At 42.6% G+C, this 13,509-nt stretch overlaps 1 protein-coding gene across 1 annotated transcript; it reads left to right on the plus strand.

Moving 5' to 3' along the window:
* Positions 1-11,716: 11,716 nt before the first annotated feature.
* LOC139383010 (ligand of ATE1) lies at positions 11,717-13,495 on the plus strand. The gene is made up of 2 exons (XM_071127302.1): positions 11,717-12,227; positions 12,891-13,495. The coding sequence occupies exons 1-2, from the start codon at positions 12,041-12,043 to the stop codon at positions 13,304-13,306; spliced, it is 603 nt and encodes a 200-aa protein (XP_070983403.1). The 5' UTR covers positions 11,717-12,040; the 3' UTR covers positions 13,307-13,495.
* The last annotated feature ends 14 nt before the right edge of the window (positions 13,496-13,509 follow it).

Consider the following 13,509-nt stretch of genomic DNA (forward strand, 5'->3'; position numbering starts at 1 on the left):
AAAACTTTTATTTCAGCCACGGCTCTAAAGGGGATGAAATGTATTTTTTCCCTTGAGACAAGAAAGAATGAAATTGGGCAACCTGGGATTTCCCAAGTGTTGCCTAGTTGGTATAGACAGCTCCACATTTGTTCCAAAGATTGGTTCCCAGCCTTCAGGGATTGCTGAGGCCAGGGAGAGACCTGCAAGGGACAGAAGATTGGTTCCCAGCCTTTAGGGATTGCTGAGGCCAGGGAGGGACCTGCGAGGGACAGAAGATTGGTTCCCAGCCTTCAGGGATTGCTGAGGCCAGGGAGGGACCTGCGAGGGACAGAAGACAGAGGCAAGCAGCTGGGTAAATATGTTTTTACCATCTAGTTGGCTCCACTGGCACACTCAGTCACATACTGTGGTTCTTGGGTTCTGTCATGGCTGGCTGGCAGTGTCGGATTTTGAAAACGATGAACAATCTATTCTCTCTCCCTCTCTCACCACTTCACATAGAACGAGCTAGAGATGCCTGCCTTGAGTTTAGTCACTCACACTCAGCTCAGAACTAGGTATCCCATGGGAATTGGAAAGAAAAGGAGAAAGAGAAGTAGAGGAGAGAGGGTTGGGCTGAGGGTGTACCTTGCTTACCCTTGTCACTCACTCCTGGAGTTCATTAGCTCTGGGTACCCCTGACAATTCAATGGGTCGGGCATAGAATAACACATAGAAGATTTACATATAGTAGCCTTGTCAGCTTGCAAATAACTACTGTACGGTTTGAGATGCTGCAGGTGTTGTCGTCATGGTTTAAGACTATGGATTATAATAATGATAGCGACCACAAACGTTTATATGACTATTATTACATCCAGTGGTATGGCTCAGGAGACCTTCGTAAATTATTTACAGTAGTCAGCAAGGTAAAACATCATGAAAGGTTATGAGGCTACACATTTGTGTTTTTTTAAATATTGTCCTCTGGGAATGTTACATAACAAAACATCATTAATCTCCTTCACGTTGCAGATATTACAGCCCTTTAAATTGCCAATTAGCTGACAAGTGGTGAATTTATGTCTGGGTATCTACTGAAAAGTATCCTGTTCTACTCGCCAGCTTTTCAGTCTAATTTTCCAGGAGACGGACTGCGATGCCTTACCTCCTTAGAGGAAAACAACCATCTGCACCACCAGCTGCACCATCGAGAGCATCCTAACCGGCTGCCTCACCGCCTGGTATGGCAACAGCTCGGCATCCGACCGAAAGGCGCTACATAGGGTAGTACATACAGCCCAGTACATCACTGGGGCCAAGCTTCCTGCCATCCACAACCTCTATACTAGGCGTGTCAGAGGAAGGCCCAAAAATTGTCAAAGACTCCAGTCCTCCAAGTCATAGACTCTTCTCTCTGCAACTGCACGGCAAACGGTACCAGAGCGCCAAGTCTAGGTCCAAAAGGCTCCTTAACAGCTTCCATTCGGCGCATGCGACAAATAAAATGTGATTTGATTTTAAAATTAGAGATTATGTTGCGTTATAAATGTATATTTCCATTAGATCTTACCAGGACGTGTCCCAAATGTCATCCTATTCCCTATAGTGCACTACTTTTGACCACAGCCCTATGGACTACAAAGGGAATAGGGTGGTTTTTGGGACGTAGCCCCAGAGTTGGACCAGTAAAGGACCAGTTCCAGCTGGCATTGTAAACTCCTATTGGTCCCCACTTCCTTATAGCAACATAAAGCTTATGTTGTTAATTGAGATATACTGTATTACTCCTCGGTTGCCAGTCAAGCAGTTTCTCCTTGTTAAATGGAGTTATTGCTAAAGGGACACAGAGGAGAAGGGAAGCGTGTAAAAGCTTACTGTATTTACAGTACAGGGATCCGTTTCAGGGTAGGGTGGGGTCATTGGGACAGGGGTGGCTGGAGCGCAGGAACCACACAGGCACGCTATGGCCCCGAAAGGTCAAGTCAGTGTCAAATGTACACTTAGTCAAAATATTTTCGGGATACCCTCAGAATGAAAACACTCTGGTTTTCATTGAGGAAGCTAGCAGAAATGTTGACTCTTTACTCCTCTTTCCATAGTGAACACAAACCTTTTCATTTTCTCTCTCTCTTTAAATCTTTATAGGCATATTTCAAAGTAAATGTGTTTAAACCATATTTCCTCTCTATGGATGGGCTTGTTTGTCACTTGCAGTGTAAGCAGCTGTCTCACCATGTCTCTTCACAAGGTTTATAATCAGACCGATGGACAGAGAGCGTGAGAAGGGGAGAGAGAGAGGAGAGAAGGAGAGAGAAAACAGTATAGCAAGACAGACAGGGAAAGATAGTGAGACAGAGAGTAGAAGATAATGAGGGAGAAAGAGAAAGAGTGACCAGAAGCCCCAGACAGAATTGGCACATTAGTGGCTAGGAGAAGGGGTGTTTGCTCTGGTGAATGAGGGCGAAGGGCGAGCGGGAGCACTTTGCAGCAACAAGCACCATCATCTCAGGCTGCGGCAGGGACTGTCGTTAGGGCCTTGAGTAACTTCATTAGTGGCCCCTGGAGTGTTGTTAGGCCTGGAGTAACTTTATTAGTGGCCCCTGCCCTGGTGAGAAAGAGGGGGAGGTTAAAAAAATGTAAAAAATAAATAAAAAACATTTCGCTGCACCTGTTGTACGTGACAATAAAACATATATATTTTTTATTAAACCACTGCATTTACTGCAGGTCAGACCAGTGGCAAGTGGGGGGTGGGGGAGAGGGGAGGGAGAAGGGAAGTGGGGGGTGGAGGGTTAAAACCACCCCCTTTACTGCAGAGCAAACATTTCACAGAGATGGCCATTAGCCACTGCCCTTCTACCTGCTCTGGTGGTTATATTGGACCATATAGTAGAGCATACCTTCACTTAACTACTGCCTGATAGGGCTTTCTGCCTTAGAGCTGGGTGGATGCATTAACAATTCCATTTTGAGTGAATGAGTGAGATACAGACAGACACACACACACAGATAGTGTGTGAACTTTGTGTTTAATGTGTGTCTTATTGTCGGCATAGTAAAGGACCGACGCTAGACAGACAGACACACATCAAACTGTTGACTCTTCAGCAGGCAGAGTGCATTAATCTACAGACAAAGTGCTTAAGTGGAGTCCATCAGAGAAACTAGAGGCCATGTATTCTGATGGAGTCCATCAGAGATAGAGGCTACTCATGCCATGATTTATTTTCCAGGCAGCAATTGGTTTGGTAAAAATACCTTCCAGATAGATGGCTTCATACTAGGGCCTGTCCATTCTGATCTGATTTAAGAGGGTATTTTGATTGACAGGGAAAGTCATTCTCTGGAGGTAAAGCATGGACATAAAGGGGTACTCTTATTTGTATGGAAGTGATATGATGCTGTACTAAAACCGTGCAGTGATTGCTTTGGTAAAAAATATCTCACAAATGGCAGACAGTCTTCATACCAGAGCATGCCCTTTCTCATCTAATAGATAATCAAAACAGACACCTAACCCCCCTCAGGCCTATGGCAGCTGTGTCTGTAAAAAGCTCTCCTTTTTGAGAGATGAAGCAAACCTGAAAAGGCTTTTGGCAAAGTAACCATACAGAGAAATGTATTTTTGTAAACACACCATCTGGTCACAGATTCAAGCCCACATTTCAGAAACATGTCTGTAGCCTAGAACAAAACCTTGCTTGCAACAACTAGCTTACCAGCAGCAAGTGAGGGGAGGTCTTGTACAGAATAGAATAACTGTATTCCTCCCTGAGGGGATATTACTAGTTTATACAAGTCATAGTAAGACTCAGGCTCTAATACCATTTGATGAAAGTCCTCAATACCAGGGACAAATCCTAAACACGTCACACATTTTGTTTGAGCTCGAGTAGATTGTTTATGTGTCTCAAAGGAGTCATGGAGTCTCTGCTGTAGCTGTTTATGATGCCAGACGTGTGATGCGTTAGACCGCTAATGAGTCATAGCCGATAGCGAGAATGCAGTCCAGACACCAGGTACCCTTGACTTTGTCCCAAATGGCACCCTATTCCCTATACAGTATGATGTACTACTTTTGACCAGGGCCCAAGGCTCTGGTAAAAAGTAGTGCACTATATCGGATATAGGCTGCCATATGTGTCACAATCTGTCTCTCTGACAGCCAAATGAAAAAACAACCAACCCCACTGCCCAATCCTGATTCAATAACAATACACTGATAGGCGAATCTGGCCTGATCACAGATCTGTTTATGATGTACAATTAGCCATTCACTGTGATGCACAAAAACAGATCTGGGACCAACTAAAATTAACCTGGACTGAACTCTGCACAGAATGCGGTGTTCTAACTGACAATAACAGAGAGAGAAATAGGCCTTAATAGTTTATTCATGATTAATTTATTCATATTAAGATTCATTTTAGGAAACTTGCTTTCAGGATTTTAAAGAGTAGCGAATTGCATAGTACAGAACCAGGTGCCTTATGGATTATGAATAATGAAAACTGGCATACAAAATGACTGCTTGGGGACATTTCATTCATAATAAGGATCAGTTTAAAACATGTCTTACACACTAGCACCACCAGGTGGGAGAAATGACAGGGTGTGTTGCTACTTCACATGCAAGACTTCTGTGCTTTCTTCAATACCTCTAATATATATTGAACAAAAACCAAACGCCACATGTAAAGTGTTCGTCCCATGTTTTATGAAATAAAAGATCCCAGAAATGTTCCATACGCACAAAAATCTTATTTCTCTAAAATGGTGTACAGATGGCATACAACATGTATGGCATAGTATGGGCGAGCGGTTTGCTGATGTCAACGTTGTGAACAGAGTGCCCCATGGTGGTTCAAGGGTTATGGTATGGGCAGACATAAGCTATGGACAACAGAATTGCATTTTATCTACGGCAATTTGAATGCACAGAGATACCGTGACGAGATCCTGAGGCCCATTGTCATGCCATTCATCTGCCACCATCACCTCATGTTTCAGCATGATAATGCACGGCCCCATGTCACAAGGATCTGTACACAATTTCTGGGAGCTGAAAATGGCCCAGTTCTTCCTTGACCTGCATACCCACCAGACATGTCACCCACTGGGCATGTTTGGGATGCTCTGGATTGACATGTACGACAGCATGTTCCAGTTCCCGCCAAAATCCATCAGCTTCGCACAGCCACTGAAGGGGAATTGGACAACTTTCCACCAGCCACAATCAAGAGCCTGATCAACTCTATGTGAAGGAGATGTGTTGCGCTGCATGAGGCAAATAGTGTTCACACCAGATACTGAGTGGTTTTCTGATCCACGCCCCTACCTCTTAAAACGGTATCTGTGTCAAACAGATGCATATCTATATTCCCAGTGGTGAAATCCATAGATTAGGGCCTAATGATTTTATTTAAATTGATTGATTTCCTCATATGAACTGTAACATCTTCGAAATTGTTGCAGGTTGCATTCATAGTTTTGTTCAGTGTAATTGAAATATACAAACAAGCATTAGCCAATGAGTTGACATTGAAAGACAAAAATTGGTCTAAGAATTATCTATATCAAAGGCAAATGTTTAATTTACATTGTACAATGAATGGATTCACATACAAGGCATACAGCTTAAGTTACAAGCATTAACAAGCATTACAAGGCATTATTCCAAGTACATACAGTACCAGTCAAAAGTTTGGACACCTACTCATTCAAGGGTTTTTCTTTATTTTCACTATTTTCTACATTAAACAATAATAATGAAGACATCAAAACTATGAAATAACCCATGGAATCATGTAGTAACCAAAAAAGTGTTAAACAAAAATATATTTTATATTTGAGATTAGCTAGCCCCCCTTTGCCTTGATGACAGCTTTACACACTCTTGGCATTCTCTTACCCAGCTTCATTCATTTATTTTCTTCTTAATGAGTTTGAGCCAATCGGTTCTGATGTGACAAGGTAGGCTTGGTATACAGAAGGTGGCCCTATTTGGTAAAAAAACAAGTCCATATTATGGCAAGAAGAGCTCAAATAAGCGAAGAGAAACAACAGTCCATCATTACTTAAAGACATTCATTATGGTCAGTCAATATGGACAATTTAAATCAATTTTAAGTTTCTTCAAGTGCAGTCGCAAAAACCCTCAAGTGCCAAAGGGTCTCATGAGAACTGTCTCTCATGAGGACCGCCACAGGAAAGGAAGACCCAGAGTTACCTCTGCTGCAGAGGATAAGTTCATTAGAGTTAACTGCACCTCAGATTCAGCCCCCCCAAAAAATGCTTCACAGAATTCAAGTAAGAGACATACCTCAACATTAACGGTTTATAGGAGACTGCATGAATCAGGCCTTCATGGTCTAATTTCTGCAAAGAAACCAATACAATTTTTTTTCACCAGGTAGGCTAATTGAGAACAGGTTCTCATTTGCAACTGTGACCTGGCCAAGATAAAACAAAGCAGTTCGACACATACAACAACACAGAGTTACACATGGAATAAACAAACATACAATCAATAATACAGTAGAAAAGTCTATATACAGCATGTGCAAACGAGAGAGGTAAGGCAATACATAGGCCAAGGTGGCGAAGTAGTAAAGGCAGGTGTGGGCAGCGATCGGTTGAAGAGCATTCATTTAGTTTTACTTGCATTTAAGAGCAGTTGGAGGCCACGGAAGGAGAGTTGTATGGCATTAAAGCTCATCTGGAGGTTAGTTAACACAGTGTCGAAAGAAGGGCCAGAGGTATACAGAATGGTGTCGTCTGTGTAGAGGTGGATCAGAGCATCACCAGCAGCGAGAGTGACACCATTGATGTATACAGAGAAGATTGTCAGCCCGAGAATTGAACCCTGTGGCACCCCCATAGAGACTGCCACAGGCCCTTCGATTTGACATACTGAACTCTATCGGAGAAGTAGTTGGGGAACCGGGTGAGGCAATCATTTGAGAAACCAGGGCTGTTGAGTCTGCCAATAAGAATAAAGGACACCCATAAGAAGATAAGACTTGCTTGGGCTAAGAAACACGAGCAATGGACATTAGACTGATGGAAATCGATCTTTTGGTCAGATGAGTCCAAATTTGAGATTTTTGGTTCCAACCACCGTATGTATCATTGAGAGGCGCAGAGTAGGTGAATGGATGATCTCCGCATGTGTGCTTCCCACCATTAAGCATGGAGGGGGAAGTGTGATGATGTGAGGGTGCTTTGCTGGTGACACTGTCTGTGATTTATTTAGAATTCAAGGTACACTTAACCAGCATGGCTACCACTGCATTCTGCAGCAATACACCATCCCATCTGGTTTGCACTTAGTGGGACTATCATCTGTTTTTTAACAGGACAATGACCCAATACACCTCCAGGCTGTGTAAGGGCTATTTGACGAAGAAGGAGAGTGATGGAGAGCTGCATCAGATGACCTGGCCTCCACAATCACCCAACCTCAAACAAATTGAGATGGAAAAGCAGCCAACAAGTGCTCAGCATATGTGGGAACTCCTTCAGGACTGTTGGAAAAGCATTCCGGGTGAATCTGGTTGAGAGAATGCCAAGAGTGTGCAAAGCTGTCATTAAGGCAAAGGGTGGCTACTTTGAAGAATCTAAAATATGTTTTGATTTGATTAACACATGGGTTACAACATGATTCCATGTGTTATTTCATGGTTGTGATGTCTTCACTATTATTCTACAATGTAGAAAATAGTAAAAATAAAGAAAACCCCTTGAATGACTAGGTGTCCAAACTTTTGACTGGTACTGTACTTCAGATACATTTTTGGGGAGTAGAAACACATACACTGAGTATACCAAACATTAGGAACACCTTAATATTGAGTTGTCGAAAGCATTCCACAGGGAGGCTGGACCATGTTGACTCCAAAGCATCCCACAGTTTTGTCAAGTTGGCTGGATATCTTTTGACTGGTGGAGCATTCTATTAAAAACACACATTAAACTATTGAGCCTGAAAAACCCAGCAGCGTTGCAGTTCTTGACACAAACCGGTGCGCTCGACACCTACTACCATACCCTGTTCAAAGACACTTCAATCTTTTGTCTTGCCCATTCACCCTCTGAATGGCACATGAACACAATCCATATCTCAAATGTCTCAAGGCTAAAAAAATCAATATTTAACCTGTCTCTTCCCTTTCATCTACACTGATTGAATTGGATTTAACAAGTGACATCTTAAGGGATCATAGATTTCACCTGGATTCACCTGGTCTTTCTACCGGTCATGGAAAGAGGTTCTAATTCGAGACAATTTAAGTCAAAACTCTAACTAGGTCACTCAGGAACATTCAATGTTGTCTTGGTTAGCAACTCCAGTGTATATCTGGCCCACAAAGGTGAAAAGGTCTCCCAGTTTGTTGGAAAGCAGACAACCAGGTTTTCCTCTGGAATTTTGCCTCTTAGATCTATTTTGTTTATTTTTATCCTAAAAAACAACCTAGTCCTTGCCGATGACAAGCATACCCATAACATGATGCAGCAACCCCATACCTGAAAATATGAAGAGTGGTACTCAGTTTTAACCGTTGATTTATGTATGCCTGCTTTTCAGATATATTTTTTTACATTTGAATGTCGCATTAGTAGGACCTACAGAAGTAGAACATTTATTGTGCCTGGTGCTTTAGCGTTTGAGCGAGAGAGAAATTTATGTAAATCACAAGGCTTTCCTGTGGAGCAGGAAAATTCACAGTGACAGTGGAATTATCAAATTAAGATAATACCCCTCCCTGTACACTAGGGTTGAATATTTTTCAAATATTTTACAAATGTTCCATGCCTAGAATAAATCACTTTTCTCCCGGGTAACCCGGTATTTGGGGCGGCAGGGTAACCTAGTGGTTAGAGCATTGGACTAGTAACCAGAAGGTTGCACAGTTCAAACCCCTGAGCTGACAAGGTACAAATCTGTCGTTCTGCCCCTGAACAGGCAGTTAACCCACTGTTCCTAGGCCGTCATTGAAAATAAGAATTTGTTCTTAACTGACTTGCCTAGTTAAATAAAGGTAAAATAAAAATACATTTCCCGCCAAAACCGGAAGTGTCATTCTAAAGCATAGCCTATAAAGCATATAAATATGTCTGGATTTGATTAGAGCTTTGATCGGCATGAAAATTCAAGCAGGATGCTACCTGAGCCATTACATTAAAGACATTTTATGAGATCTATATTAAAGACATTTTATGTCCCAAGCCCCAGAAAATCCCAAATGGTTGTGCCGTTATCCAATACATACAGTGCATTCGGAAAGTAATCAGACCTTTTCTTTTTCCACCTTTTGTTATGTTACAGCCTAATTCTAAAATGGATCCAATTGTTTTCCCCCTCATTAATCTACCATAATGACAAAGCAAAAACAGGTTTGTAGACATTTTTGAAAATGTATTACAAAAAAATATATATATCACATTTCTAGAAGTATTCAGACCCTTTATACTCAGTACTTTGTTGAAGCACCTTTGGCAGGGATTACACCTTCGAGTGTTCTTGGGTATGACGCTACAAGCTTGCCACATCTGTATTTGGGGAGTTTCTCAAATTCTTCTCTGCAGATCCTTTCAAGCTCTGTCAGGTTCGATGGGGAGCGTCACTGCACAGCTATTTTCAGGTCTCTCCAGAGATGTTCGATCGGGTTCAAGTCTGGGCTTTGACTGGGACACTCAAGGACATTCAGAGACTTGTCCGGAAGCGTTGTCTTTCCTCTGTGCTAGACTGATTCTTTAACTCATAAATTACGTGTAGTCCAATGTCCAATAATGGTCCGTTATTGTCTGGTTTATGTCTGGTTCACAGAGGCTGCTGAGAGGAGGACAACTCACAATAATGGCCAAAACGGAGCGAATGTAATGGCATCAAACACATACCATTTCACTAATTCTGCTCCAGCCATTAACACGAGCCCGTTCTCCCCAATGAAGGTGCCACCAACCTCCTGTGGTCTGGTCTAATGTTCAATAACGAACAATTATACAGTCGTGGCCAAAAGTTGAGAATGACAACTATTAATTTCCACAAAGTTTGCTGCTTCAGTGTCTTTCGATATTTTTTGTCAGATGTTACTATGTAATACTGAAGTATAATTACAAGCATTTCATAAGTGTCAAAGGCTTATATTGACAATTACATGAAGTTGATGCAAAGAGTCAATATTTGCCGTGTTGACCCTTCTTTTTCAAGACCTCTGCAATCCACCCTGGCATGCTGTCAATTAACTTCTGGGCCACATCCTGACTGGTGGCAGCCCATTTCCTGCATAATCAATGCTTGGAGTTTTTTAGAATTTGTGAATTTTTGTTTGTCCACCCGCCTCGAGGATTGACCACAAGTTCTCAATGGGATTAAGGTCTGGGGAGTTTCCTGGCCATGGACCCAAAATATCAATATTTTGTTCCCCGAGCCACTTAGTTATCACATTTGCCTTATGGCAAGGTGCTCCATCATGCTGGAAAAGGCATTGTTCGTCACCAAACTGTTCCTGGATGGTTGGGAGAAGTTGCTCTCGGAGGATGTGTTGGTACCATTCTTTATTCATGGCTGTGTTCTTAGGCAATATTGTGAGAGAGCCCTTGGCTGAGAAGCAACCCCACACATGAATGGTCTCAGGATGCTTTACTGTTGGCATGACACAGGACTGATGGTAGTGCTCACCTTGTCTTCTCCGGACAAGCTTTTTTCCGGATGCCACAAACAATCGGAAAGGGGATTCACCAGAGAAAATGACTTTACCCCAGTCCTCAGCAGTTCAATCCCTGTACCTTTTGCAGAATATCAGTCTGTCCTTGATGTTTTTCTTGGAGAGAAGTGACTTCTTTGCTGCCCTTCTTGACACCAGGCCATCCTCCAAAAGTCTTCGCCTCACTGTGCGTGCAGATGCACTCACACCTGCCTGCTGCCATTCCTGAGCAAGCTCTGTACTGGTGGTGCCCCGATCCCGCAGCTAAATCATCTTTAGGAGACGGTCCTGGTGCTTGCTGGACTTTCTTGGGCGCCCTGAAGCCTTCTTCACAACAATTTAACAGCTCTCCTTGAAGTTCTTGATGAGCCGATAAATGGTTGATTTAGGTGAAATCTTAATGGCAGCAATATCCTTGCCTGTGAAGCCCTTTTTTGTGCAAAACAATGACGGCACGTGTTCACTTGCAGGTAACCATGGTTGACAGAGGAAGAACAATGATTCCAAGCACCACCCTCCTTTTGAAACTTCCAGTCTGTTATTCAAACTCAATCAGCATGACAGAGTGATCTCCAGCCTTGTCCTCGTCAACACTCACACCTGTGTTAACGAGAGAATCACTTACATGATGTCAGCTGGTCCTTTTGTGATAGGGCTGAAATGCAGTGGAAATGTTTTTTGAGGTTCAGTTCATTTGCATGGCAAAGAGACACTTTGCAATTAATTGCAATTTATCTGATCACTCTTCATAACATTCTGGAGTATATGAAAATTGCCATCATACAAACTGAGGCAGCAGACTTTGTGAAAATTCATATTTGTGTCATTCTCAAAACTTTTGGCCACGACTGTACAATGGATTTTTTGCCCAGACTTGTCAGAGTAAAGTCACTCCCCATATGACATCAGAATAGTTTTGATCGTGTCTCATTGGTTCGTGTCTGTGAAAGATCACGTGAGTAACTAGTGTTGTTAAAATGTTGCTACAGTAATCAATCGCTGCAACACTAGTTCCTCACGTGATCCTCCACAGACACGTCATATGGGGTCTTGTTTTATACTTTGTATCACGCGCGAGTTTTACTGTACAACTCATATAAATCATTCTAGAATAGGTCAGACGAACGCGAAGAATTTGGGAATGGTGATCCTTTGGTTTCCATGGAGAAGTTCCATGTGAGAAGAGTGGATCGGAGTGCACACCTTGAAAGTATCTGATTAAGTTCTCGTTTCTCAATTCATCACGCCGGTGTAACCGTTGTATAAAGTTTAGGCCTTATGTATCCTTCGATATAAAGCAGTTGACACAATGTATCAACTATCAATAATTTGATGGTGTATCGAGTTAGCCCAAGCATCGGTAGAGAATGAACCACAGCAGAAACGTTGATACGGCGGTATGGAGCCAGGATGCTCTGATGTCTACCAACGTGAGCCTTACAAATGACAGCAAGCGAAAGAAAAAGAAGAGAACGCACAAAACAAAAGATAAAAAGAAGAGTGGTTCGACGAGAAGAGGACCGAGCTCGCCTTCAAACTCCGATGATGCAGCAGGTTGGTTTGTTTTGGTGATGCTCACAAAATCTAGGTTTAAATGCCTAGTGTGGACCTATAGACCTACCCACAACGGGGTTACCATAACGTTATCATAGTAACCCCAACATGGATCGTTTTTGTTAAAGCTGCAGTATGTAACTTTTTGGGTGACCCGACCAAATTCGCATAGAAATGTGAGTTGTAGATCTGTCACTCATTGAAAGCAAGTCTGACCCCTGATAAAATAAAAGAAAGCGGTAGATACGTTTTATGTGCACCATTTCTGTTTCCTGTTCTGAAGTTTCGTTTGTGCGTTTTACTTTCGGTTTTGCTTCAAACACAATATTTTTGGTTAATATTTCACAGCGGTTTAGATGGTACAATGATTTAACACTACATTTCTTGTCAAAAACGGAAATTAGGGGAACTATTAGAAGTTAAGTAAAAAGGAAATGTCTGAGTTATTTCTGCATGTTGCACCTTCAATAAACAATGAATAGCTTAGAGCATTATATATTTTTTGAAAAAAAACACTGCCTGCCCCATCGCTAAAAAGGCACTAAATGCGAGAGTCTAAAGTGACCTGCAAGGGGAGAATGTGTTGAGTGATAGTGTTGTGAAATCAAAACACTTTGGTATCAAATTAAGATTAACCTGCACTTTGCCGGCCTGCACTCACAGCAGATAAACTCACCAACACTGAGCAGCAACAGGTCGTCAAAGGCTCCTCCACACGGTCCAAACCCACCCTGAAGGGCTCCAACAGCAAAAAGACCAAGGCCAGAAGTCTGACCAGCCTCCGCAACAATAAATCCCAGCGAGAGGCAATGAAACACGAGGAAACGTTGACAGGGCCAGACGCTGGTACCCACCAAGCCCCACTGTCATGGGACCAGGCTGGCCAGAACGACCCAGCCAGGGAGAGCCTGAGGTGGGATGGAGTTCTGGAGGATCCGGTGGCCGAGGCAGAGAGGATAGAGGTGTACAAGGCCAACCGGAGGAAACGGTACCTGGCCTCACAGCAGGGGGTGATGGACTACTTGGGCTTGTTCAAGGGACACTTGGAGAGCAGTGGTGCCATTACACACAATATCTAGGTGGGGCTGTTTTCACATTAATAAATCTATAGGTTTTATGTGCAGTTATACAGTATGTGCAGCACCTTCTCTATCCTGCAGATGGCATAGCAGTCTCAATCTGAGATGGTGGAACATTGTAATTGCATCTTTACTCAACTAGTGGCAATTTAAAAAAGGCATATCCCTAATTGATAACCAAAAGATAAAATCCTGATAAGACT

This window comes from Oncorhynchus clarkii, chromosome 24, assembly GCF_045791955.1.
Source record: "Oncorhynchus clarkii lewisi isolate Uvic-CL-2024 chromosome 24, UVic_Ocla_1.0, whole genome shotgun sequence".
NCBI lineage: Eukaryota > Metazoa > Chordata > Actinopteri > Salmoniformes > Salmonidae > Oncorhynchus > Oncorhynchus clarkii.

Coding starts and splice junctions, on each gene's coding strand:
- LOC139383010 (XM_071127302.1), top strand. CDS start 12,041: ATGAACCACAGCAGAAACGTTGATACGGCGGTATGGAGCCAGGATGCT. Junction 12,228..12,890: donor AAACTCCGATGATGCAGCAG/GTTGGTTTGTTT, acceptor CTGCACTCACAG/CAGATAAACTCACCAACACT.